General features: G+C 45.3%; 1 protein-coding gene across 1 annotated transcript; it reads right to left on the reverse strand.

Moving 5' to 3' along the window:
• Positions 1-16,252: 16,252 nt before the first annotated feature.
• On the reverse strand, positions 16,253-17,044 carry LOC101698136 (golgin subfamily A member 7). Its single transcript, XM_004855420.3, has one exon. The coding sequence runs from the start codon at positions 17,027-17,029 to the stop codon at positions 16,616-16,618; it is 414 nt and encodes a 137-aa protein (XP_004855477.1). The 5' UTR covers positions 17,030-17,044; the 3' UTR covers positions 16,253-16,615.
• Between the last annotated feature and the right edge of the window lie 10,113 nt (positions 17,045-27,157).

A 27,157-nucleotide genomic window follows, 5' to 3' on the forward strand; every position in this document is an offset into this window, starting at 1 on the left:
CCCAAACAGGACACCACATGCGTGCCTTCTGCTTCTGCACTCAGCGTCCCATTATATTCCTCCTCAGGGTTACTGCCCTTCAGTGGTTTGTAACTAAATATTGGGAAATGTCACTAGAACATCTGGGGCCTGCAAAACTGAAATCCTCTGACCCAGCCACTGTGTTAGATGGAAGACGTCAGAGGTCCATACCAAATCCTACTCCTCAGAACCCTGGGGTCCTCCACAGGTTACAGCAGGGGAACTGGGAGATACTAAGCAAATTCCAACCCCTCTGCACGAAAAATTACAGACCTCCATTTTGATTTTTTTTTGGTACTGGGGATTGAACTCAGAACCTTGCGTTTACCAGGCAGGCGCTGTGCTGCTGAGCTAAATCCGCATCCCTCCACTTTGATCTTTTTAAGTTTCACATTTATACAGAAAAGTACACTGACCAAAAATACATTCATGGCTTGGTGAGTTTTTACAAACTGGACACATTGGACTGTGTACTCCACCCAGCTCCAAAATCAGGACACTTCCTGTCTCCAAGACCCCTTTACGCTCCCCTTCCATGCTGCCCCAGAAGTAACTCATGCTTCCTACAGCATCTAATTGATGGAGTTCATCCACGGGGTCCCACAAGGGATTTTTTTTTTGGTACTGGGGCTCAAACTCGGGATCTTGCGCTTTTGAGGCAGGGGTCACCCACAAGGGATTTTTTTAAAGCTTTTAAATTTTGAAACAATTATAAATTCACAGGAAGTTACAAAGAAAACACAGAGATTTATATTTTTTTTAATGTTCAAAAAATCTTTTAGAAAAGAAATTTGAAAACCAGTGGTATAATAGAAAATGGATAGCATTGAGTCCATTGTCTCTTTTACCAACATTTGTGACCCGGATGGGACCCTGACCACTTGAGCCACCCCCAGTGAGGGTCCTACTACTTTCCTGCTGTTGGTTGGATTAAACTCTGAAACAATATGTGACCAGGTGTGTCAACTGGAGCCCTCCCCAGAAGTAAATGGAGAGATGGTTGAAGCAGGAACATTCCAGCAATGCCTTTCCCATTTGCACTTTCATTTAGTTTCTAGCCAAATACTATGGGCACTGGGTTCCCCAGCATCTCCATTTTTCCTCTGCTCCCTTTCCTACATCAGTTTCTCCCTCCAGCTGTTTGGGCAGGTGGAGTATGGAGGCGTCAAAGCCAGGGAGGGAAGGCCAAGGAGGACTGACCAAGCAAGCCCAGGAGGTGTGTGTCCCTCCCAGACTTCTCAGGCGTGCCCTGTCCTCGGTCCTTCACTTGTGGGCTGGCCATTGGGAAATCAGCCCTGCTCCTGTGCCACCTGGAAAGGCCACTGCCCCATCTGCTTCCCATTCTGAGGGAAAGGTGTGGTTCTCCATTCATTAAAGCAGCATTCTCACTATGGATAGGTAACAAAAGGCCTCCCTCAAGGAGTGCCCTTACTAGATTGAAAGGAATGGACCTTTTCTCATTACTGGGAGTGGACTGAGGACCACTCTAGGCCTGCTGGCTCTGAGTCACACCAGGGAAGAAAGCCAAGCCCACATGACCCATCTCAGAGGACTTAACCTGGGCAGACAGGTGCCTGGAGCCACCCTAGAGAGAAAATCTGGATGGGCTGGATCCACCAGTGTTGACAATGGCTGTGGGTCAGCTGCTGTCTGCTCTGCCTACTTTGGGCCATCCTGCCACACCTCCACACCTGGACAGAGTGTGAGTGCTGCCCTAGGGGAGGCCTCCCTACCAGACCATACCTGTCTTAACCTTGGGACATGGTTGTCCTCCTTCTCACTGGAGGCTGGTTTTCCATTCTGTTCATGTCACTGCCCTCCACCCCCTGCAAGAAGTGCCCTGTTGTGTGTCTTTGAGGGCATGGCCCTTACCCAGGTGCCCCTTCCCTCCATCTTCCAGGTGCTTTTCCTCCTGAACATACCCTTGGGCCCATCACAAGATTATCAGTCTAAGATTAGACACAGAAGAAGGACCTGTTCCTCTAGTTGCCTGATATCTTTTAGGTGTCAAAATGTGGCACATACAGGGTCATCCCCTTGTGTGGGGGGGGGACCAGAGTGTGACCCAGCCTACCCCTTCCTTAGTGGTTAATCTCAGGGTGGCAAATTTAGGCCTAAGGCCAGGAAGCTCTGGCAGCAGAGGCAACAAGGGTGGCGATAATGATAGGAATAACAATAATAGGATGGTAGGGAGGCTCTGGCAGTGAGCAATGTGGACAGTCCTGGGCTGCCATTTCAAGTAGTAAGGACATCTGCTGCTAATGAAGGGACTCACTTACTGAATACCTTGTACTGTGTGCTTTGCATGTGTCACATGTCTGAATCCTTCCCATAACCCTGTGGAGGTCAGCAGCCTAGCCGTGAGATGTCCTTTGAGTCTCGGCCTCGGGTCATGGAGCTAGTAAGCACACAGCTGGAATAAGAACACAGGGCTGGGGTGACTCTGAGCTCCTTTCTTTTTCTCCTTCTGATCCCTTGTCCTACATGCAGAGACTCTTGTCCTCCCTAATTTTCAATTCTGGAAAGACTTTGTTCTCAGCTGACTGTCGCCTAGGCTTGCTGAGAATGACAGACACCTATTAAGGCTTGAGGTGGTGCCTACCTTGGGGCATTTATGATTTAATTTGAGCCTGGGAGACAAGAAGTAACCAACATTTATGCAGAGCAGTGGTTCTCAAAGTGATGATAAGATGTTGTAGTTAGTATTCACTGTTTGCTTGGTTATCTCATTGTTTTATAGCAATCCTTCTCAAACTTCAGTATGTACCAGAGTCACCGGCGGACTTACTAAAACATAGATGTCTGGCTTCATCCAGAGTGTCTGATTCTGCTGCTTGGGGTGGGATTGAGAATTCTGCATTTCAGGTGTTACTGGTGATGTCAGCCTGGGAACCACACTTGGAGAACTGTGGCATTGTAGCAACCCCATCAGATTAGAAGACTAGTCATTATTGCTCCCATTTTTTACAAGAAGGCTTTGATGTGCAGGGAGGTTAGGTGGCTTGTGGTTGGGTGACAAAGTTATCGAAGTCTGGGGTAGGACTTTTAACACAAGATATGACTCACCTTCTAGCCTATGCCATTACTTCTCCACAGGTCTGTGCAGTACTGAGATTCCTGCAGGGAAGATACAAAAAAGTTACCTGGACCTCTGGATCACCAGGATGACCACCAGGACCTGAGTGCTGCCTGCACCCCAGGGCAAAGATCTCTGCATAAAGGCACTACCACAGTGAGGGGTGCCCAGCCCTCCCAGAGCACGTGGCAGGAGCAGACCAGACTCAAAAGGGCACATGCACTGTACAGATGTAGCACACATACCCATGCTGTACCTTTTTGCCATCCAACAGCTGGCAGCAAGAATTGACTAGGAGGAAGCCAGGCATGGTGGCTCATGCCTGTAGTTCCAGCATTCTGGGAGGCAGAGGTAGGAGGATGGAAACTTTGAGCCCAGCTCAGGCAGTTTAGTGACTTGCTGAGACCTTTTCTCTCTCTCTTTCTCTCTCTCTCTCTCTCTCTCTCTCACACACACACACAAACACACACAAAAGAGCTAGGGCATGTAGCTCAGTGCAAAGGCCCTGGGTTCAATCCCTCGTATGGCAAAAAAAAAAAAAAAAAAAAAAAAATCGGTCAGGACATGGATTTTATTTTCAAGTGGGAAAGGGACAGGTTTCAGACAGCTGCAGCTAGAGCTGGCTTTCCAGGACTGCTCATAACTGACCTTTGGTTAAATACGAGCCTGACCTTCCAGAGGCACAAAGAAGCCAGAATTTATTAGTGCTCAAGGTTCACCTGGGTGTACAGGTGTGCCCTGCTAACAGCTTTACCTCTACTGGGCTCCAGTACAGAAACAGAGTGGAGTCACACAGTCTGCTCCTTAATCCATGGTTGGCAATTTCAGCAAAGCCAGACACCTACCTCCAGCAGGAGATTAGGGTGTGCAAAACTGGCAGGGGAAGTAGGCCTGACCTGTTAATTACAAAATCCCAGAGCACATGCGCAGAACAGTTCCCAAAGGCCTGCATGAGAACTTCTCTGGAGAACTTCTCTGGAGAACTTAAGCAGGTTTTCGACAGGACGGCCTGGACCTGATGTCAGCCCGAGCAGTGGGAGATGCAAACAGGGCGGTCCACATTGAGCTTTTGCCCGTGTTCATTGTTGCACAGTGGCCTGCCCCCTTGCTGCAGGGTGTACGTATTTTCCTACTTTAACTTGGCCCCAACTTGTTCTGCAGAGCCTGTTTCTTTTCCTACCTTTAATAAAACTTTGCTACTGTTTGTCCTTGTCTTGAGTAGTTCTTTGCTCAGGACAGAAGGAACCCAGAAACAACCTCTAGAAGGAGATGCCAGCACCCCCAAATCCAATAACATACCTAAGAGTCATAAGCTAAAGGAGTTCCCATTTAGTTTATGTTTAGTTTGGACATAGTCAAGAAACAAAATAATTTAAATCAATAATAAAAGGTTTGAGGATTTTTTTGTTCTTTTAAACATAGCACCATACTTAAGTTTAAGAAATACTGCACTATGTTGCCCCATATAAGGTCCTAATAAATATATATCCCAGATTGTGATCCCAAGGGACGGAGAGGCCAAATCTCGCTGGTGGGATCCCCCCCGCCCCCCCCCAGTACTGGGACTTTTCTTCAAGAGACGAAACTGAACTGCAAGAATGTGATAACAAACTTTGATAAGTGAAACGAAAGAACATAAATCAGTAAATTAAAGGAAAAAGGTATCCAAAAGAAGAAACCTTCCCACAAGGCACTGTGGCCTGAAAGGTGACCAGATGAAGGGTCCCAGAGCCCCAGTAGCAACCCTTCCCCTTGTAATGGCCAGTCAAGGCTTTCACAGCCTGTGGTCGAGAAGAACTTGGTGGTCCGGGTGAGTGGAAAGGACTTGCCAGGCTCTGCTGTCCCTTCCCTAGGTGTGCGACTTCAGACAGCTCACTTGGCTTCTAAACCTGTTTTCTTGTCTATAAAAGGGGGATTCTATGCTCAAAGCGCTGCCCCCTCTTTAAAATGAGATCATGTAAATGAGAGCCTGTCTAACCTATGAAGTGCCCGACCACCTTCCTCCTTCCCGCCCCATCTGTCCTTTTCCAAAGCGCTAGCTGCCCAGCCAGGGCCTGTAATTCCGCTCGTTCCTCTCACCGCCCCTCCTGCCCATCCGCAGAGCAGCTGCAGCTACTAAGTCCTCAAGGGCGCGGGGTCAGGTCAGGGAGGCCACTTTGCAGGATTCCCCAGGGAGGAGAGATTCTACCTCGCCAGAGCTGGGCGGGGCCTTGGAGGGTTTCTGCCCCACCTCTGCCTTGAGAGAGGAGGGAACGAAACCAGGGACTTTGAACCCTGCCCTTTTTTTCCGCGTTCTCCAGGAGGTAGAGGCAGATCCAGGAATTACTGTTTCGGACTCTTCCAAGGAATTCTCTTTTCCCCATTCTTCCTCTTATACACAAAGGCGAAAACGATGCCACATTTTCTGGAGACTTGAAGTTCACTAGGCAGAGAGACTAAGTATACAGAAAAGCCAGAGAACTAGTCTGGGAAGACGGGAGAGGTTTAACCGGGTATGGAGGGCAACATGGTGGCGGATAAAAGCGAAGAGCCCAAGTGTTTTGTTAGGGATGTGCTTGGAAAACTCTCTCCTTCTTCTGGGAGATGTTCATTTCTTTCACCTGTTTTTACCCACCAAAATGTTAATTCCAAAATACCGCTTGCAGAAAGAAACGGGCTGGAGGACTGTGAGCAGCAGAGTTCGTCAGAGCAGAAAACCTGAGGGTGGTGATGGGGGGTGGGGGGTGGAGGCGGGGCTGATGATAGGAAACTGGAAAGGCTGGGCCCCCTGTTAGCCATCGGACGTGTCAATCATAGCAATTTGACAAATGGCAGTGAAGCTAAAAGAACCGTTCCCACTGGAATTAGGAACCCAAGCTTTAAGATTTATTGTATATCAAAAAAATTATTTGGCTTGAAATTAAAAGAAAAGTGAGTTTAAAAGACAAACACTATCCTCAGGAATATATAGCATTCAGAGAGGTTAGGCTCAGACTACCTTCAGAGAAGAGTGGGTTTAAAAATTTTTTTTTAATTTAAAAATTTTTTCTGATGAACTATATCATCAGAAATCCACATTTGGGCATGCTGTCCCATGATATTTTTGATGGCAAATGGTTTTATATAATCACAAATGTAGATATGTATCAGTAACACAAAAGGAGTCCAAAGAACTTTTCTTTCATAATATGCAGTTAGAGGCCTAGCATTAATTTGTTTTGTTTTTTGTTTTTTGAGATAGGATCTGGCTTTGTAGTTCAGGCTGGCCTTGAACTCCCTATGTAGCCCAGTCTGGCCTTGAACTCTCAGTGATCTTCCTGCCTCAGCCTGAAGTGCTGGGATTACAAGTGTGTTCTGCAATCTCCAATAGCGCCACTCTGGGGATGAAGGCTTTAACATACAGGCCTTTGGGAGGCCATTTCTGATCAAGCAGGTACTCCAAGGAAATGCTGTGTGTTCTCAGGGGTCAACCCAGTGAAACTGAGTCATGCTCACTTACTGGACAGATGCTTGGTAAATCAGCCACACCCTCGGGCTCAGACTCAGGAGGCAGCCAGAGAAGCTTACTCATGATTCATATCTCTTAATCTATGACTATCTTCTTAAATTGTGACTTCATTGCCCCTAAATAGCTCTGCAGTGTTTCAGCTCTGTGACTTCATGGCACCCAGGGCAGTTTAGGACCGGGAGAGAAGGGCTCTCTGTTCCTTTTCAAACCCCATGCTCCTGTACACCTGCACCCCTGCCCTTCTGTGTTTACATTCGGTGCATTCAGGTGGCTTGTGTCATAGCAAGAAGATACAATCACGTGAAGCACATCAGAGCCATTCTAAAAAGATGTGGGCCTGAGGATGCCACTAGGTAAATCTCCCCACGTTTCTGTGACCCAGCCATTTGCCTGCATTAAAATAGCTGACATGCACACTCTATTTTAGCTTCTTCCAAGGGCCCCATGGGAAGGGCATGAGTTGAGAGAAACTCACCATTTTACTCGTCCTTCACCACTTCCCACACACAAGGAGCCTGTCTGTCCAAGTCCTCCAGGGCTCTGAGGAGGACCCCATAGGAAGTGGCACCCCCAACCTGAAAAATTGTTTCCTTTGCATCAGATGAACTCACCTGTCTGTGTTTAGACCAAGTGCCTCAAATTTCTAGTGAGTAGGTAGTTAGCCCCTGACTACTCAGTAGGCACTAATTAGGTAAACATTAAGATTTGCTGTGAACCTCAGTCCTTAAGCACCCTGGCATTGTTGGGACCAGTAAGCCAGATGCCTATCTGTGGGATTTCTCTTCCTAAAATGGGAGACAAAGAAGCCAAGCTTTGCTAGGAGGTGGGCACAGCCTTTATAAGGGGCTGATGAGCACACTTCACTCAGAGCACCAGGATCAGGGACAGGCAAAGCGGGCATGACAAATAAGTCTATGTCACTTGCCAAAGTGCTGCTAGTTCCTTGTTAAGAAGGATTTTCGGGCAGCCTTCAGGCTCACTGGGAAACAGCACTGTGATGGGCTAGAGGAGCCTGCTGCAGATGCAGGATGGAGGGATAGCAGCTTCCAGTGTCCTGGGTAGGCCTGTCATAGACAATAGCCGCTAAGTCTGAGATCAGTTCTTCCAGCAAGAGCCCAGGTCAAACTTAACAAGGGCTCCAGTCTCTGGGAGTCTACCCCACATCCAACACCAACTAAAAGAAGCTACTTGAGGTCACAGAGGAAGGAAGAAGCCAGGCTGCCATCAGGGGGATACCTTGGAGAACTTGAACTTTCACAGCTTCCTCATGCTTGTAACCGTGGCCACCCACCATTGGTTTTCACAGAGGGATTGGCAGTAAGGCCTTTACATGAACGGGAACAGATTGTTTATTTACTTACTTGTTTTGAGGAATGAGGTAGAAAGGAGGAGCTGGGGAGATTGTACCTTGCCCAGGAGTGGTCATGAAGGTAGAAAAAAGCTCTTTGTTGATGTGGGGTGGGGGAGCAGCATTAGAATAGGAAGAAAAACAGACAGGATACTTTCAGCCCACCTAGAGGACAGGTGACAGAGGAAGTGGGCAGTTAGGAGGGCGGTCCCAGAGAAATTGAGCAGGTGAGAGTCCTGTGGGATTTTTTTTTAACAAAACTACTTTGAGACTGTCTTCTGGCCTTTTTTACAATGGTGATTAAAGGGAAATATTGGTAATTTGATTATATATTTACAAATAAAAGAGTCTGACCTATAGTTTGGGCAAAGAGGACCTCCATGTAGGTATGAAAATGTCAGCTTCACAGTAGAAGGTGCTTTTCCACCTTTAAAAATAGCCCCTGAAAGCTGGGTGTGGTGGCCCATGCCTATAATTCTAGCACTTGGGAGTCTGAGACAGGAGTAGTGCTGCAAGTTCAATGCCAGTCTGAATTACAGAATGAGGCCCTGTCTCAAAACACCTAAATAAGTAAAAATTTAAAATAAAGATAGCTCTTTAATCTATGAATCTATATAACTATAAAACTAGACTATAGTCTGGTTGAACTGTTTTCTTCCAAAATGGGAAGAAACTGGTGTATATGTGTGTATGTGTGGTCATATTTTTTAAAATTTGTGAATACCACATACGCTAAACTGATGTCTAATTTCTAAACTACAAAAATTAAACTTGTTTTTTCACCATCCTGTATTCTTTCTTAAGGCACATTTCTCAAGTAAGTCCTTCAAGGAAAATCAGTCTAAACTTTTTTTCATGAAGACTGAAGAAAAAAAATGTTCCTATTTTCCTTGGAAAATTAGCTGGAGGCTATTTTATGAATTGAAACTCTTAAAATTAAATCATTTTATTTCAAAGAAGCCAAAACACACATTTATTCACATACTTCCTTCTTGGTGGGATAGTAGGCATTTCCAGAGAATTGCTGTGCCAGCATTTTGCATTTCTGGTCTGTGAACCTGTTTTCCAAGCCTGCCCTCCTTGCTGGTGGAGACACTTGCTTTTCATGGCAAATGGAAACACATCTTGTGTCAAGTTCCATGTTCTTTGCTCAAAAATTAGGAAGTATTGGGTGGGGGTAGAGCTGGGTGATGGGTGTAGCACTGACTGCATTTCCTCAACACTTCAGTGAGAGGGGACCTTCAGAAGTTAGGTGGTTTGTTTCATTTTCCCCTGAAACCTAAGGACTTTTTTTTGGTACCTGAGATCGAACTCAGGACCTTGCGCTTCCTAGGCAGGTGATGGAACCACTGAGCTAAATCCCCAGCCCTACCTAAGGACTTTTTAAAGAAGAGAACAGGGGACATGTACTCCCAGGGAGGATATGAGGAGACAAAGCTTTTGTTCCTTGTTGATAGTTTGTGTTTAAACTGGAAGCCCCCGGAAGCCACTCCATGCCTCCCACCCAATAAACATGTTGGGTCTCTGTTTTCTTTATTTTTACTTCTAAAGGCAAAGTGGAAATGGAAATAGAAGGCTGGGTTTAGGATGGACTTATGGATGGTCAGATGGATGGATGGATAAATGGATGAAGGGATGGATGTGAAGCTAAGTAGATAGGTAGATGGTTGGGTGGACTGTGTGCATGTTTAATATTGGATATATTCTGAAAACATGTAATCTATGTCTGAAGTTTTCCTACAAATTGACCTCCTTCTCACTCTTCCTGGTGTTCCTGTCTCTAGGACACTGGAGAGGTGTGACTGTTCTGTGTTTCTGAGCAAAACCATGGGGGGTGAGTGTTGGTTGCCAGAGCCATAGAGCTGGGTGGCAAAGGGCTTGTGTCCAGGTACATGTGCTTCTGCCAGTGGCAACAGCGCCAGTTCTCTCTGCCCGGTGGCTTTGCTGGCAGTGGAGGAAGTTAGTAGAGTAAGTTCTTATCCTTAGTCCCAGGTAATACGAATAGCTGTGCACTGCCAATCAAAGCAAATTATCCATCAGACCCATTCTGTTGCCCTTTCACTTGTTTATTTCCTCCTTTGTTTTGGTCATATTATCAAAATGTTAGCTGCTCTTCATGACCACCATGATTATATTGCCTTCTGGGGTTCAGAGCCTGGACTTACTTATCCAAGTTCCCTTCAGGGGCTTGATACAGTGTTTGGAACATAACCAGAGTTCAACAAATGTTTGAATGAGCAAATTCTCTTCAGTGTATCAGTAGAGTTACTGACACCTGTGTGTGAGACTCAGCCCAGCACTGTGAAGGTGTGTGTGGGTGGGTGGGGGGGCACCTGCAGCTCCCAAGGTCTTACAGTCAGGTGAGGGAGAGGGCAACATGGAAATGACACCCAGTGCCTGCAGAAAGCACAGACCAAGGTGTGTGTGTGCACACACATGTTATTGAGCCTAACTCTAGCCTGGTGCTTGGTACATAATCAGAGACACTTATTGGTTAAGTTTGCATGCTTTAAAGCCCAAGATACGTGTATATTCACTTCTGAGCATGTTACAGCTGTCCAGCCTCTATACTTTTGAAGTTAGCCAAACTGCAGCAGAAGCTGTACTCTGGTGAGACTGGCTTTCTAGAGTCTTTGAAGGGGCTTTGAATAGGATTCACCTGCCCTCATGAGGGTTCTGTGACACCTCTTTCTCATTCCCTACAGCCCTGGGGATGACAGTAAGAAGCTCACAGCTCTGCAAGCAAAGGGCTTCTCATTAGCAAACTGTTACTGTTGCAGCAATGGGTAGTGATTGTTAACAACAACAGCAGCAAAAAGACTCTCAGGTGAAGCCTGAGCTTAGCCTGGGCAGCCCTGAATGCTACTATGGTTCTCTAGAACTAGGGACTGGGAGTTTGCAGCCCAGCCCTAGAAAAGGGGTCTTAGAAAGGGGAGGGGCTACATTTAGTACTGCTACATGAATGGTAGAAGAGGCCCACCTTGGTGGACCAGAGGCTGTTGACAGAGCTCAGGAAGGCAGGAGACTGACATGAGAGCCTGGAGTGTCCTTTGGAGTCACCAGAGGAGTGGAAATCCCTGGCAGAGTTTGCTGCTTTGTTAAACAATTGAGATGACGTTGGCAAAGGGGAAAAAAATTTAAAATCTGAACCATGTTGGGAAAGCCATTCAGCAATTCTCCCTTCATTCATTTGACCTTAAAATATAGTATAAATAAACACTGTTGGGTAATTTGGAAACCTAATAACAGGAGTTAATCCCAGAGAAGCCTGCATAGGGCCCTGGCCTCTGGAACCCCATGGGTTTCTGCTTTAATGGCTGATTTGAGTTCAGGGGAGGAAGCTTCCCAGGTGTCTTTGGTACCCTGTGTATGGGACACAGCTGGGCAAGAGGGTGGTCATGGGGACCTTTTCCAGCCTGGCTCCCAAAACTCTGCGCAATACCAGCTTCTAAGAACCTCGAGAGAGCAGTGGATGTTTCCTCATGTTCACTCCCACATAGCATGCATGAATGGAGGAATGGGGGACAGTTTCAGAGGATTTGGGGGGCCTCTAAGTCCACCCACAGGCCCTGAGAACATTATTCCTGTGTTCCCAAAGATGCTTCCATTCCCATCCTGAATCAACTCAAGTCCTTACCGTGGTTCAGCTCTCCTATGGTGTACCAACCTCCTTGCTCAGCCCATCTCCCACTGTGTGTCTGAAGAGGATTGGGGGGTGATGGCCCAGAGTCCCTTGCAAACAGGAGGGTTTGATTGGCCCCATGTGCCTGGGAGGTCCCACTGATCAGAGCCCTAGACCCTAGCATTCTGTGCTAAAAGCAAAAGGAAAATTCAGAAGATTCAAGGTGGCATGAAATGGACTTAAAGATATTAACAGAGGTGATTGTGATGTACATTCTTTACATGAGGCACGGAGTGCAAAGATTTCTGCCAAAGCTACCATTGTTCATATTTCTTGTAAAACTCCAGCCCCTTACAGCATTTTTGACTTCCAGGCGCCTTTTTTTCTTAATCCAAAGGGTTCTTTGCTCTTTACCAAACAATTTAGGCCTTGTTCTCATTTTTCACTTGAGATGTTAAAAAATGCTCTTAGGAAACAGTCCTGCCATTCAGAAATTCCAAATATATCCATGAGCCTTTATTATTCTTCAAGGTTACAGGAATTTTCCTTGGAAACTATTTGAGCAGAATTTTTGCCTTTCATGTCTCCTCCAGCTTTTAAAATGAATTTTGGTAAATTGAAGCCTCTGAGCTTATATTTACTTATTTATTTATTTTGCCAAGTTTAACCTGTTTAAATATGCTTTGTTGGGCTGGGGATTTAGCTCAGTGGTGCCTGTGCCTGCCTCGCAAGCGCCAAGGTCCCGAGTTCAATCCCTGGTACCAAAAAACCAAAAAAACCCAAAATGCTTTGTCATTAAAAACTGAAAAAAGGAAATTCAGGCCCTCCTCCTGAATTTCCTTGTAGAAAGTAACTGGGCAACATAGTACAGTACGCCATTTGTTACTTTCAGCATCAGGCTGACATTGAGATTGAAAGATGAAGCCAGGTGAACATAAAAAGACAGTTTTTGACATCTCTTTATACAACCTGAACAAAACCTGGAAAGCTGTTCCATCTTCTAGTCCCAGCTTTGTCAGTTAGACCCCAGAATATGCCAGACTTTAGGAGCTCTTTTATCTCTAGGTGAAGACATTCCTCCAAAAAGAATGAAAATATTGGATGTTGGCAGCCAAAACAAAAGTGTGTGCATTTGAGACACCAAGGAAGAATGCTGTTGGCCTCATTCTTGTCTGACATTTGGGAGTGGAAATGATGGTGTCAGTGCAGTAACCTCTCAACCCAGAGCCACTTCTTTATGTAGCAATCTGACCTGGCCAAGTACAGCATGTGGTATGGAGGCCCAAAGTCGTGCTGGACTCTCCAAACATCTGGGACACAGCTGGGGGCCCAGGAGGTGGAACTGAGTCAACATGTCTCCTGGGAATCAGAGTGGCATTTTTGCCAGCTTGAGAACAAGCTTCACCGAAGGAACCTCCAGAAGACGTATGAAAATGAGAAGCCATTTCTCCTCGAAACACTGGTCCATGGCTCAAAGGAACATCTTCCTGGATTTTGAAGATGCTCCATGTGCTTTCTTTGGTTAGCTGTGACTGACCAGGTTTAGTGGGAAGTTCACAGATTTGGGAGCACATGATCAGATGTACATCTACAGACACATACTTTACTCTTTAAAAAGTGCATAATAATGACTGCCTTGCCTCTTTGGGGGTTGCTGTAAAGAATAAGCAAGTTAATGTCTATAAAACCCTTTGGTAACCAGCAAAATGCCATCCATGAGTCAGAGGTGATGACATTATGACTGTCCAGGATCTGCACTGACTCCTGTGCTCTGCACAGGGGCCCTGGCCTCTAGTCAGTTTGCTTCTGGCCCATACTGACTGAGACATTTGGCTTCATAGTTATTAATTAATTAATTAATTTATTTATTTTTGGTACCAGGGATCAAACTCAGGACCTTGCGCTTTCGAGGCAGTTGGTGGAACCACTGAGCTAAATCCCTGGACTAGCTTCATAGTTATTTTTGAGGTCCATCTACCTGTTTTGGTCTCAGTCTCTCCACCTGCTTCACCACAGGACCCTGGCTGAAGTTACCTCACTTTTCTGTGTGTCAGCTACTACGTCTAAAAATGGGTGTGGGAAGTCAGCTTTCTGCTACTGTCACAAAATACCTGAGATAATTAGTATATAAAGAGAAAAGGGTTATATTGGCCCACAGCTTGGTGGGGCAGACCCAGTACTTTGGGCTCTTGTGGGCATGCCTGATGGCAATGTCAGGGAGAGCTTAGTGGAGCAAAGCCACTCACCTCATGGCTGCGATACAAAGGAGAGGGATGAAGAGACTGAGTCCCACAGTCCCCCTCATGGGCATACCTCCAATGACCTCAGGACCTCTCACGAGGCCCCACTACCTTCCAATATCACCAAGTCTTTAAAACACAGGTCTTTGGGGACATCCAACATCTAAGGTACAATCTCTCTCAGGGAGATCCATCAGAACAAATCCAGTTCATTCACTTGGTCAGAATGTATTGAGGGTCTATTCTGTGCCCGGCACTTAAGATAGAATCATGAATAAAATAAAACTCCTGACCTAGAAGAAGAGAGAGAGACAAGTGATCATTCATTCTAGGACAATACAGTCAGGTTACAAAAGGAAAACAGGGACAAGACCATGGAGCCAACCACGAGCCCTGCCCTAAAGACTGGGGTTAGAAGGGATCTTTCCAACTTATGTTCACCAAGGCCTCTACAAGAGTGTGGTATGCGTATCTAGGGAGAAATGGGTAAAATGTGAACATTCACTCTTCCCAGCCAGGGTTGGTCACCCACTATGCATGGAGCCATGGGGGGCTCTGGGTGGGGATCTCCCACTTTTTGCAGCATTCTTAGACTTACCGTGAGGGGTTGTTCTGTCCCAACGTGGAGGCCTTCTCATCCCTGTACTGATGATAGGATGATGTCACAACTATATACTTTGCTAACGTGACCCCTGGAAATCATTTCTCACTCAGCAATTGTGATAAAGTAGTGGTGAATGATCAACCTGAAGCACACAATGGCCTAAGGTTGACCTTCCCTGACTCACCAACATGGTGACTTCCCAGATGCACCTCCAAGCTGATGGCGGGGCCACGTCCTATCCTCTGGCTGCAGCTAAGGGGGGAACATCAACTGGACTCTTATCATATGTACGGTGGGCAAGGGACATGGAACAGGTAGGTCCCACAGTGGCAAATTATATGGAAATTCATTCATTCATCCTTTCCTTTCTTTGTCAAATAGAATAGAATTAATCAAAAGAGCAGGACTTGATGAAGTATAACCAGGAAATTGCAGCTGTTGCATCTTTCTTTCGTTTTCTCCCATCATTCCCTTTCAACCTGCTCTGCCAGATCTTTTTAATCTGGTCAATACCCAAGCAGTCCCAAGACTGTCCAGCCCCTTTCATGTATTAATGAGCTGTTAGAGTAGCAGAAAAGCTCAGTCCAATATACATTTAAAATGCTTCCCATAAAATTTCAAACTATTTCCCTTTCTGCTCATCTCAGGCCTGACTCACAATCAAAAAGATTGCACAGTCTGTCTGGCATTACTGCTTTGTCTCTTGCCTTTCACTAGCTGCTCTGGCTCCCAAGGTATGGCAGTGTGGGGGAAAGAATGAAAAGAAGTAAAAATATAATTTTCCTTAGTGTGGCTGCTGTAACCTAGACATTGGTCTTCTCTGAATACAAATGCTGGGATCCTGGGCCTGTCTTTTTTGTTGTTGTTGTTTAAGTAAAGTTTTACTAATGTGTTAATATTTCAGCAAAGTTATTGCAACAGGTTTAAAAGGCAGACAGACATGCTATTACAGGCTATAAAGTAATAAAGGAGTTTTATACAATTAAAATATTACACAGACCTATGAGATTTACTGAATAACCACCAGATGCAGAAAAGAAACTAAATCTAGTATCAGCGCCTACAATAGCTCTGAAAATAAAACTTTTAACTGCATCATTCTTTCCTAATGTATTTCTTAACTTTCTCATATGCAGTGCTCTTAACCCCCCCAAAGAATGAAGGGCATCAGAAACCCAATACTAAGATCATACAGACAAAAGAGGAGCTAGAAATATAGACTCAGACTTGGGGGTTTAACTTGGAAGTCACTTCACTTAACCAATCATAAGATTTCTGTGCACTGAATACTGTATATGAGGAGTCTATGAATCACGTTTGCAAGTAGGGTTAAAAATTAGCAATATACAGTATCATTCCTATCAAATTTCTCTCTCATAAGTTATAACAAAACTATAGTTACAATATGTAATATGCTTGCTTATTACACACTCAGGGACACAGCAAAGACATTTACGTGTTTGATGGTTTAGCATCCACTTTATTGTGCTTACTTATTTGTGTAATGAATAAGCAACACAGACCACATCTTCCCAACATTCAAAGTATTGCAATAATATAAAAGTCTCCAAAGAAATTAACTGAAAACTGCATTAAATACTGCTTTAATTAGGAATAGTTGCTATAATGAGACAAATCACATTATACATTATTTTCTTCAATGAGCTTTGGTTTGAATCAATCTTAGGATTTGAATCATAGCAAAATGTGTAGTTCTTTGAAATCTGGGAGCTGTACTAGCAAAACCACAGATATACATACCCCCACCTGGAACAAAGCCTTTTATCAATTTAGGGGAGTAAGACTAAACACTGCCTAAAACAGGACTTATTGAAGTCAAAAGCCACCCAGGGAACTGGCCTGGGGAATAAGCTGGTACTGGTACAGGTAAGAAACAAAACTGCATTGGCTGACCAACTGCATATTTTACTAAATGGCTTTGAATTTAAAAAATGAAATGCTTCATTGTGTTTTCTCAGAAACTAATCAAAAGATTACAGAGTCCTATACAATTTGGAGACACAAAGTGGGTGCTGAGTGACTAGAGGTCACTTCAGGCATGGAATTTTAGAAAGTTAGTCCTTGGAGTAAATGGCACCATGGCTCTGGCAGCAGATACAAAGGAATGATGCTCTGGAGAGGAGGTAGGGACACTCTGTGATCAGTCAGTGGTCAGATGAGGGTCCCAGTGGGAGATGGGATCTTTAAATTGATGGTTTATCTTCCACTGCTCATGCCTCTGTCTTCATAAATGGTAATTTCAATAACTCGAAGTCCTCTCTCGATGGGGTCTGTTAAGAGGAGGCCTTGGGGAGCATATATCTTCTCATTCTGTTCTTGAATATATTTGGAGACTTTCTTCAGAACCTTCTCATAATGGTTTTCCATGCATAAGAACATGGTGTATGCTGTTAAACAAGCCAAACAGCCTTCAAGATAGGATTGGCCCCCGAGCTTCTCTGCCTCAGCCCAAAGGTTATTTAGAGTTCGCACAGTTTCTTCAAACTGCTGCCTATCAATCCGGTTCTCCAGCTCCGCGCGGAACTTGGTCTGGAACTGGTAGCGTGTGCCACTGCTGTATTCTCTCTGGATGAACACTTTCCCGGACACAGGCGCCTGCTGCGGCCTCATGGCGAGGATGGGACCGTCCGCGCTGTGAGTTTGGGAAGGGGAAGCAGCACGCGTCAGATCCCACCTGCCAGACCCTCGAACCTGCCCGCTGCCCGAAGAAGCTCACAGCCTCCGCCTCTACCTATGCTGCTGCAGCTGACCATCAGCCACTACCGCGGACCCAGGCCCCGAGCCCCCCCATTCTGGGTCGGCCCCCTGGGCCTGTCTTTTGCAAGGCACTTAAGTGGGTCCATGTCCTGTGCCCTGCAGTTCCTGGCCTTAGAAAGAGAGCCTTCTCCGAAGGTGGACTCTCCAGTGCCAATAGCACATCGCACATGGCCATCGAATGCCAGGTTCTCCTCACCCTGGCTGTACTCCCATCAAGAAGACCCAAGCTTAGTTACCATCCTCTGAGCTCACATAGCCCATGGGAAGACACATCTTGTTCTAGCAAGTTCAGAAGTACAAGCCTTGCCCAAGAGCTTCTTGTATAGTGGCAGCCAGAGCAGCCATGGAGACACTGCCATTCAGCAAGCATCTGCTTTGGGTTCGGCTCCTGGCCAATGCTCCCACTCTGAGTGATATCAGGAAACCACCTTGACTTGTTCCCACTGTGAGGGAGGCAGCCAGTGCATTCCCTCAATGAGAGGAAAAGAAAAACAAGTGCATAAAACTTTTTACTAGAAATTCCTTACAACACCCCCCAAACTGTATCTACATGTGTGTCTGTCTATCTGTTGTTTTGGATGGCTCTCGACAAGTCCTTCAAGGATGGTGAGCTGCATCTCTTGTCACACATGTCAGTTTTGTGCATCAGAAAAATTCTCAAGACATGGGAAAATTCCTAGTTAACTTCCTGTCATTCTCTCATTCATAATATTATTTAACAAATATTTATCCTGTGCCAAGGGACCATGCCACGATGCACCCCATAAAGGGCAACACTGACATGAACTCTTCCCTCTTTAAGGTGAGCTGGGGATTCCACCAATTTCTGGTTCCTTCAAGCCTTTCAGGACATCTCAGTTGGAAGAAGCCAACATCCCATCAACCGGCTCACAGCTATTCTTCCCTAGTGCATGACTACAAAGACAGGTGTTGCTTCATGTTTGTAGCTATGGTCTTAAGTGCTCAAGATCCTAAAGTGCTGTTAAGTCATCTCTGATAATTTAACCATCAGAATTATTTTAGTGTTAAGTATATTTTGTGGATATCTAATTCTTTAGCAAGTACAAACTTAATTATGCTCGTATTTTAATACTAAACAGACTCTTACTGTAAGATGGAGATGGTTCCTTGTCGCCAGAATATCTGCTAGATCATACACCATTAAGTGACCAAGCTGGATTCAGAAATCTCTTTGTTTATTTGTAGATTAGATGATGATTAGATGATGGTTTTATGTACACATTTGTGTGTGTAAGTTTTATTTTTTGTCAGTTTTCTTTTATTAGGTTGAATTTTCCTGATATTTTCCCTTTTATCCAAAAAAGGGTAACTCAATGGGTAACTCATGGAAATGGTCAATTTAACTGGATTTTTAAATGTATTTTTAAAGACCCAGCTCCTGTTCTTGGCACTGCTAATCACAAACATTCAACTCAGAATGCCTGCCTTATTCCTGAAGTTGGAGTCTATGTATTTTGGTTTTGTGGAAATTTTGTTTTTCATCTAATTAAACCTTAACAAAGATGAAAAGTTTTGATCTTGTGCAGGAAAAACACCAGAGAATCTTTATTATTGCCAAATATTATATTTATAAAGTCTTACATTCTAACCTCAGTTCCCTGATGTAATACATAAATCTCATTAACCTTATAAATATGGTTTTTCAAGAGCAAAGAACTTCTCTCTTTCTTTATTATGTCTAATTTGCATACTGGCACATAGTCCAAGTGTTGGCAGGTAATATTTTAAAGGGCATCAAAGTATAAGAATAACTACATACTTACAGATGTGTTGTGAAATATACCCAGTTAGTCACTTATTATTTGAAAGGCAGAAAACTAGGCACCTAGCAACAACATGTGCTCACTCAGGATCAGAGAAAAGGCATTTACAGCTTGGAGGTATTGCCCCCAGTTTGGAGGAATACCAGGCTAGTGCATTTGATTACACAAAAGATCTTCACAAGGAGGCTGGGCTACAGATTGTCCATACTTATGCTGAGTGACAGCAGTGACACCCCAAAGGCTGGCACTTGGTAGCAGAGGAGGCAGGGCTAATGAGAGTCTTCCTGGCAAGTGCTACATCAGTCCTGCACAGGCAGCCCAGGGCTCCACTTGCACACCAGGCTTTCCATTCTGAAACGCTTGTCCTTCTTCCCTTCCTTCCTCTCTGAATGGATTTCTAGGACAGGAGGCAACCCCCTTTCCCTCCACAAACACAGAAATAAGAATCCAACACCTACCCCACCAGCAGCGGGAAGAGCATCAAATACAGAGCTCGCATGGGAATCCAATCAGACTGCATTTCCAGAAGGTTCTATTCTCACACCAGTAAGGATGAATAAGAAGTAAAAGGAGACAAGCCAAACCGATGATGAAGAGAGGAAGAAAAGAAATGTTCAAAGCTCAACACTTAGCTGGGAAGAAATTGCTGGAGGAACCCTGCAAGTGCTTGCACCTGGGTTAGCATAGTTGGGGGATCCTGGTGACATCACCGAACCCAGTGGCAAAGGTGGGATCTCAGACTGAAGCTCCCAGCAGCTTCCTTTTGGGCGGGGAGTTTAGCACCTAAGGAGTGTTCCAGAAGCAGCATGTTCTCTGGAAGCAGGCAGGAATTCGCATACCGTCAAGTAATCTCTTGCTCTCAAGCCCTGGTCTCTGTTGGTCCAGTACAGGGGTGTAATGCAGTGCAGTGGGGATTTGTGTGCCTGCAAAGAGCCAGGGCTGGAGGGGAGGTGGATTTTTCTCTCCTTTGGGGGAACAGTGGACTTTCTCTCTCTCTCTCTGTCCTTTGGGGGATGGGAGAGGAGAAAAGAAGAAAGGGGGAGAGGGAGAAAGACCTGCCTCTCTGCCTGGAGACCTTGTGTGATGGCTTGAGCGTCCTTGGCCATAAATTGAGCTGATACTTCCCTTACCCTCTCCCTGTAGTAGCTTGAGAAGCAGAATCCAAACAAGATAACACGGGAAAGAAACATTCGGGAAACTGTGAATCACTGCCTCACAGGGAGTGCTTTTGCACACAGGAATAGAAACCCAATCAAGTGAGCAAAAAGGGGATGCTGAGTTGGAAGGGGATTGGATACTCTCAGAAACTGTGGCAGGACGTGAGGCTGAATTCAGAAAGGAGATCCAGAGAGCCAGGATTTCAGAAGCTCACTCCTGGAGCCACTTTCTGCTTATCCGTCTGTTTTCATTTCTTCCTGTCTTCCTCCCCTCTCCAGACTGGTTTTTGCTGTCCTAAATCACAGGGGCCAGCATGGCTGCCCCTCCGTTCAAAGCAAAAGCCCAGTTTTGAGTCCTCATTCAGTTGGGTGTGGCCTCTTAGACCAGTGAGTCACGAGGCCGGGCAGGGGTCACTAGGACAAACTCAGCCATTCCTTATCTAGTCCTGGGGCTGTGTCCCAGGCAGGTACCAGGAGAAGTGTGTTCTACAGTCTTCCTAATGGTGGGATCACAACAGCCAATGGGAGGGGAAGGATGGGATTGGAGGGTCTCCTTCTAGAGTACCATCTGGCAGTCTTCCGTGAGTTCCCTTACATGGATGGGGGCTGTGGCTGGGCAGAGCAGCTGAGCAAAGTGAGCAAAAGTAGGCACAGAGGGCCCTGAAGCTTCCTGGCATGCTGGGGTGCTGCTGCATTTCTCACCAATGAATGGGGCTGCAAGTCATAGGTGTTCTTTCAAGCAGACTTAACCCAAAACCTGATGGTTCTGGATCTGCATTTCTGGATCCCTCTTATTTTCTGTCCTGCTGCCCTTTGGGCCAGCCCTGTACCTGTGGCTCCACCTGGGATGGCCTAGTGAGGCCTGCCGTGATCACCCCTGAAAGGATGGGCTTGGGGGATTGCTGAACCTGCCCCCCTCTTTCCTTCATTGCTGTGGCCTGCAATTGCCCATTCTCCTCCCACCTTCAGAGCTGTGAGAGGGTTAGCAGGTGTTGGAAGCAACTTTGTCCCTTTTGAGTCAACCTCTATCTGGTGAGGCTCCAGCTTCCCCTGTGCAGCTGGCAGCTCCTCAAGTCCTGAGCAGCTTTCCCGAGAGCAGTCTGGGGTCCAAACAGGCCTGGCCTGTTCGTGTCTTTCCCTGAGAGCAAGCTGCTCTTCCAGTGATGTACAAATAATCAGATGCCTTGGATGGACTGCGATGGGCTGAGGGAGCAACTCTGACAGCCTGGCAAGGAAGTGAAAAGAGAACTCTGAGTTGAAGACACTGCCTTGATTCCGCTCAGCTGTGCACCTTCCTTCATCCCCTCATCCACCCTCCCCAGCTATGAGGTACAGGTGGCCAGGATGTAACTGGGAGCAGGAGACCTGTGCCCTGTGCTGTGGAAGATTCTAGTGAGGACAAGGACAGGTAGACAAGTAGAGGGGATATGCAGAACACCAAGCCTGTCCCTTGCCAGAACTTAACTGGCCCAACACACCCCTGCAGGATTTAACCCTTGAGGATCAACCCTTACAAAGCCAAAGAGGTAAAGAATACATGCTAGTTATTTAATGACAATAACTAGCACAGTTCCCATCAGTTTTCTTGTGTCGATCCATTTAATCCCCACATTATGAGACACGAGGCATACTATGTTATTAGCTTCCTTTTACCAGAGAATACTGAGGCACACATGGGTTAAATAACATGCCCAAGGTCACACAGCAAGTCAGTAGCAAAGCCTGAGCTCAAACCCATGAAGTTGCTACACATACTTCCTCCCAGTTATCTGCCTCTTGTGTTGGAAATGAAACACTGAAGACGAGAAGGATCAGTCTGTGTCCTGTGTACCCGTGAAGATTTGCGTGACTAAAAGATAGCATTGGGGGAAGAAATGTTTTGAAAATCTAACCATTGGAAAAGCAAGCCTTAACGGCCAGGGATGTAGCTCAGTGGTGCCACGTCTGCCTGGCAAGTGCAAGGTCCTGAGTTCAATCCCTGGTACTGGAAAAAAAAAAAGAAGAGTTCTGGAAAAGCAGGCTTTAGGGATTAAAACTGTCACAAGTACCCCAAGCCCAGCAGTCAGTTTGCGATTCTACAGGTTTCCCACAGGAGTGCCATGGGCCATTCCGCTTGACCCTTACAGTGAAGGGGCCAGGGGCAGAGGTGAGTCATTATTTAAGCTCTGTGATCTATGGGAGTGCTGGAAATGGACAAAGGTGTGAATTATTCCACAGCTGCTCACCCTGGCATTTACTGTGACTTTAAAATCTGTGAACATATGGTAACGGCGGGAAGCAAGGAATAGCAGTTGGAAACATGTACAGACTTAAGGAAAAACCAGCCACGCTTGTACTCCCCACTTCACCTCTCTGCCAAATGCCTTTGTCCTGCTACCCTTCTGTGCTCCCAAATCTAACAAAGTCTGGGACAAAGTGTCCCCTTCTCTTCCATCTGTCCCCCCATACATCTGTTCCAGGGTTTCCCCCCATCTTGTAACAGAAAGGAGGATTTTGGTTCTTGGTGATGGTGTTTTTAAGTGCTATGCCCTTTTATAGTTTTTGTTGGGTCTTGGTAAGATCCAGCTCCTTGTTTTCTGGTGCTGATGGAGAGCTGGAATGTTGGGACGACATTTTGTTTGGGATCCACAGTGGTCCCTGGGAATTCAGGCCAGGGCTGCTTTCTTGCCATGGTTCTGCCTCCATGGTCATCTAGCAAAGCTGCATCTCCCTTCTCCTGTCTGGCAGCTCTGGGCTGTCCCCAGGGGGATGCCTACTCCTGTGTCTTTGCCCCTCTAGCTCCTCCCCCTTTTTTTGCAGTTTCAAAGTGGAAATATTTTATTGCTTTTAGTAATTAAAAAGGTAAATGTAAATCCCTGGTATCAAAAAAAAAAAGGTAAATGTAGATGTTCTTACAAAGCATTAAACTGTACAGAAATATACAAGGTAGAAAATTAAAGACTCCGTAATCCCACTCTTATATAACCAACCACAGAATTATAGGAAGATTTACTCATAAATGCAAAGAAACATAATAAGTACATGAAAAACTTACAAGATTATTTACAAAAAACAGAAACGTAAATATGAATTTAAGTGAAATTTTAGCGTAGCCACATTTGGGAGGTGGAGGAAGGCAGTATGATGGTTTCGAAAATCCTCCTTTTCTATCAGCTGACAGAAATTTAGGCATTTTACTGCAGTGCATATATATAAAACAGGAATGGAAAGTAGTTGCTTTTGGGAACAGAATTTGGTATTACAGGCAAAGTAGATAGGTATGTCCCATTTGGCTTTAAATCTTTTAGAGCTACTTTATACTTCATGTATTTTTTTTCTTTTTTCTCTTTTGTTTTTTTGAGGCAGGATTTTGCTTTGTAATTCAGGCTGGCCTTGAACTCTCTCTGTGTAGGCCAAGCTGGCTTGGAATTCATGGCACCCTCCTATCTCAGCCTCCCAGTGCTGGGATTACAGGTGTGCACCCCCACACTGGATATTTTATGGATATTTATAACTTACATGCAGACTGGAGAAAGCTAAAAGAAGTAAGATGATGAAGCACCCACATTTAAAGACATCTTTTTGAAGTTTATTAACAGTACTTTTTTTGCTTAAATTCTTTTATTGGTACATTTTAGGTATACCATACATTCACATTTATCACTGGGTGCTTGTACCTGTACATGATGCATCTTGGTTCTTATTTTTCCCCCTTCCCCTGCCCTCCCTTCACCCCCTCCACCCTTCCCTATTTACATAGACTTTGTTTCCATTTTTTTCTTTTCTCATAATTTTTCCTTTCCCTTCTTTCCTTTCCCCTTCCCTTCCCACTTCCCCTACTCCTTTGGACCTTTTTTTCCTATTTATTAACAGTACTGCTAAACCTCTTATTTTTTCAGTTCATATGAAGCTTTTGTTTCCCCTTGATGTGCTTTGTCTTCTAAATTGTGAGGTTCTGAAGGTTCAGGAGCATATTTTCTCTCCTCAGCAAGTGGTGGCTGGGCGTTCCTGTGTCCCAAATCCTCTCCTTTCCTATCCAAGTTCACTTGGGAACACGGGGTGCTCCTAGAATGGAAGACAACCTCAACCCTCTTAGAGTGAGAGAGATCTGGAGGTCAGGTCCATTGATGAGTTGTTTTTTCACACAATAAGCACTCCCAGAAGGACCAGTCCTGGCAGCAGCTTCTTGTTTAAACATCTCTCTAGGCATCCCAGGCAGGGTGCTGATTTCCTATCTGATGTCCACTCTGCCTTCTTTCTTAGTAAGAGACCCAAGGTTATTCTAGTTAGCATGTATTCAATGAAAACACTATTTCCCAGCCTGTCTTGTAAAAGATTAACATGGAAGTTACTGACTGGAACTTCTAGAAAAGCCTCGTTTGTCATTCCATCCTTCTTGCCTCCTGTTGTTTGGGATATGGATATGATGGTTGGAGCTGCAATAGCCATATTGACGCTATGAAAAAAAAAAAAGACTAAAGAATCACGAAGACTCAGCCCCAATTTTCTTGAGCCACTAAACCTATGCCAGTAATTATCCATGTTGCATTTCTCATTATGTGACAAACATAAACCTTTACATGTTTAAGCTGCTATAGTTAGTTCTCTGTTACTGGCACCTGAAAGCATTTCTAACTGATACACTGCATTAGAAAAAGGGTATTTGGGTGGTTACTCAAAGGCTTAGTTACAGAACATGATGTTCTCAGAAATACTTCCTTTGACAAGCCCTCGAGCCAGTCTTTTCTGAGTTAAGTGAGATTCTTTTGGTGTTCCCAAATTTAACTTCTCCACTGAAAGTGAAACACGAAAGCCGCCAGGCTCCCTCCCTAGAAGCAGTTTGGGAAAGTAAGTCATCATCTCCCTGTGGTGTGTAGTCACCTGCAAAAGTATGGCTGTGCCATGCCTGGGCCCCTTAACATCTGGCAGCTGAGCTACTACTTGCTCTCTTGAAGCACAAGTGAAACCAAATGCTCACCCGTGCCCATTTAGCCCCTGAAGCATTATGCTGGGCTCCTCCACCTTGGCCCATGGCTGTCAGCAATTCAGAGCTCTTCGACACTTTGGGCTTTTTTTCAGCCAGTGCATTCTCCTCATCCCCAGCTGTGCTGAGCCACACTGCAAGGATTTGCATAGAGGCAGCAGCTGCTGTGTCTTACCAAGGCCCAACTGTCCACAGGTTTCCCTGAGCCTGGGGTGAGTGGGTGGGGTCCCCCTTTTAAAGACCCTGTTGCATAGGGATATGGGGGGCGGTGTGCAGGGGGAGGGGGTCAAACTCCATCTCCTTGCTCCTTCACACCTGGGTAGGTGTGAAACAGAACCCTGGAGAAGATGAACTCCATCCTCAAAGGTTGACACTTCCTCCCTGTGGCTGCCACTGCCAGGGACCTGAGTCTCTTAGGCTACCATGTCTTCCCTCTCTTCTCAGCCACTGTAAGGAAAGTGCAAAATCACCACATCAACACGGGATGGAAGGGACCTCGGAGTTGCTGGGCTCAGTTTCTAATCTGATGCTTGGGTAAACTGAGGTCCTGGCAGACTGGAGGTCTGTCTCAGGTCACACTAGTTAGCGGCCTACTTTTGAGCCTCAACCCTAGACCGGCAGGTTTGGGACCGTAATCTATAATCTACTAAACTAATTCTTCCATAGCATTTTCTGTGTACGAGTCTCCCTTCTATGATATTCACTTATCTAATCTTTCCCATTTTATGTATGAAGAATATAAGGCACAGAGAGGTTAAGTAACTTTCCCAAGTCATAGCTAGGAAGCAGCAGAGTTGGGATTCGAGCACCCTTTTGAAAGAGAATCCAGAGGAGACCTGGCTCTGCTCTTGACCACTGATATTCTGTGCTCTGTTGTTGACTATTCCCTTCAGGGCCAGATAAGAGCTCTCTAATAAACTCTTTGATCAGAAGAATTCTGGCTCAACCTCTTACCTTTGGAGGAGGATTTGCCAAAATATGATAGCAACAGGTATTAAACTAATCAAAAGCAAACAAAGATAAATTGTATAGTTAAATACATTTGAAATGTATTAAACAAAGTTAAATGGTTTTTTTTTAACTTCAGAACTTCTCAGAACCTGTAATAAGTTAATAGATGTGAATTTTCAGAGTCAAAAAGCATTTCCCCATCTTTTTGGACCATAGAATCCTTTTTGATGCAATGATGTTATCATACATCACGTAGTCTCTGAAAAACTCAATTAGATGACAAAAGCAGTTGTGTATTTTTTTAAAGAAATAAAATATTTCACTCATACACATAAATGCCACACTGAAGTCACCCTAGGAGCTTATGGGAAAAAATCCATTTTGAGACTCATCTGTCTTCCAGAATCCTGCAGGTTGGGGTTTCCTGAAGAGGGTGACCTAGGACCCCGGCCCTGAGCCCTCACCCACACCCCTTCCACAGAGAGGGTCCCCGAAGCCACTGTACAAGGAGGTGCCAGGGAAGTGCCACTGCAGGAAAGAGCCTCCACCTAGCCTGGGCCTGAGCTTGGAAGCCTTGTCCTCAAACCCTCCTCCTCCTCTTCCTCCTCCTCCTCCTCCTCCTCCTCCTCCTCCTCCTCCTCCTCCTCCTCCTCCTCCTCTTTCTCCATCTTCTGCTTCATTTAGAAATCCATTGTTGGGTTAGCCATGGTGGCACCTGCCTGTAATCCCAGCTATTCTGGAGACTTGCAGTAGAGAATGTCAAGTTCCCAGCAGTGAAGGATTGCAAGTTTAAGCCCAACCTGTGCAATTTAGAGAGGCTCTGTCTCAAAATAAAAATATAAAGAGGGCAGAGGGTGGAGCTTAGTGATAGAGCACCCACAGATTTGATATCAATTTTGGAGAAAAAAAAATTCCTTCTTGTTCCCCAGAAGATTTAAAGTAGCCTTTCAGTAACTCTATTCTTATTGACAGATACCATTTAAGTAGATGTTATATTATCAGGGGAGCCCTGACACCTCACTCTATCCTGAAAATTCTCCCCTACCAACATCCTAGAGACCAATCCAAAATGTCTGTCATTAGCATATTGTTCCTTGGGTAATGTGGCGTCTTTTGAGAGAGAAGC

Source organism: Heterocephalus glaber, unplaced genomic scaffold, assembly GCF_053883595.1.
Source record: "Heterocephalus glaber isolate CG9 unplaced genomic scaffold, H.glaber_assembly_v1.0 deba00000942, whole genome shotgun sequence".
Classification (NCBI taxonomy): domain Eukaryota; kingdom Metazoa; phylum Chordata; class Mammalia; order Rodentia; family Bathyergidae; genus Heterocephalus; species Heterocephalus glaber.

Bases quoted from the DNA above. Each gene is read 5' to 3' on its own strand.
- LOC101698136 (XM_004855420.3), bottom strand. From the start codon at position 17,029: ATGAGGCCGCAGCAGGCGCCTGTGTCCGGGAAAGTGTTCATCCAGAGA.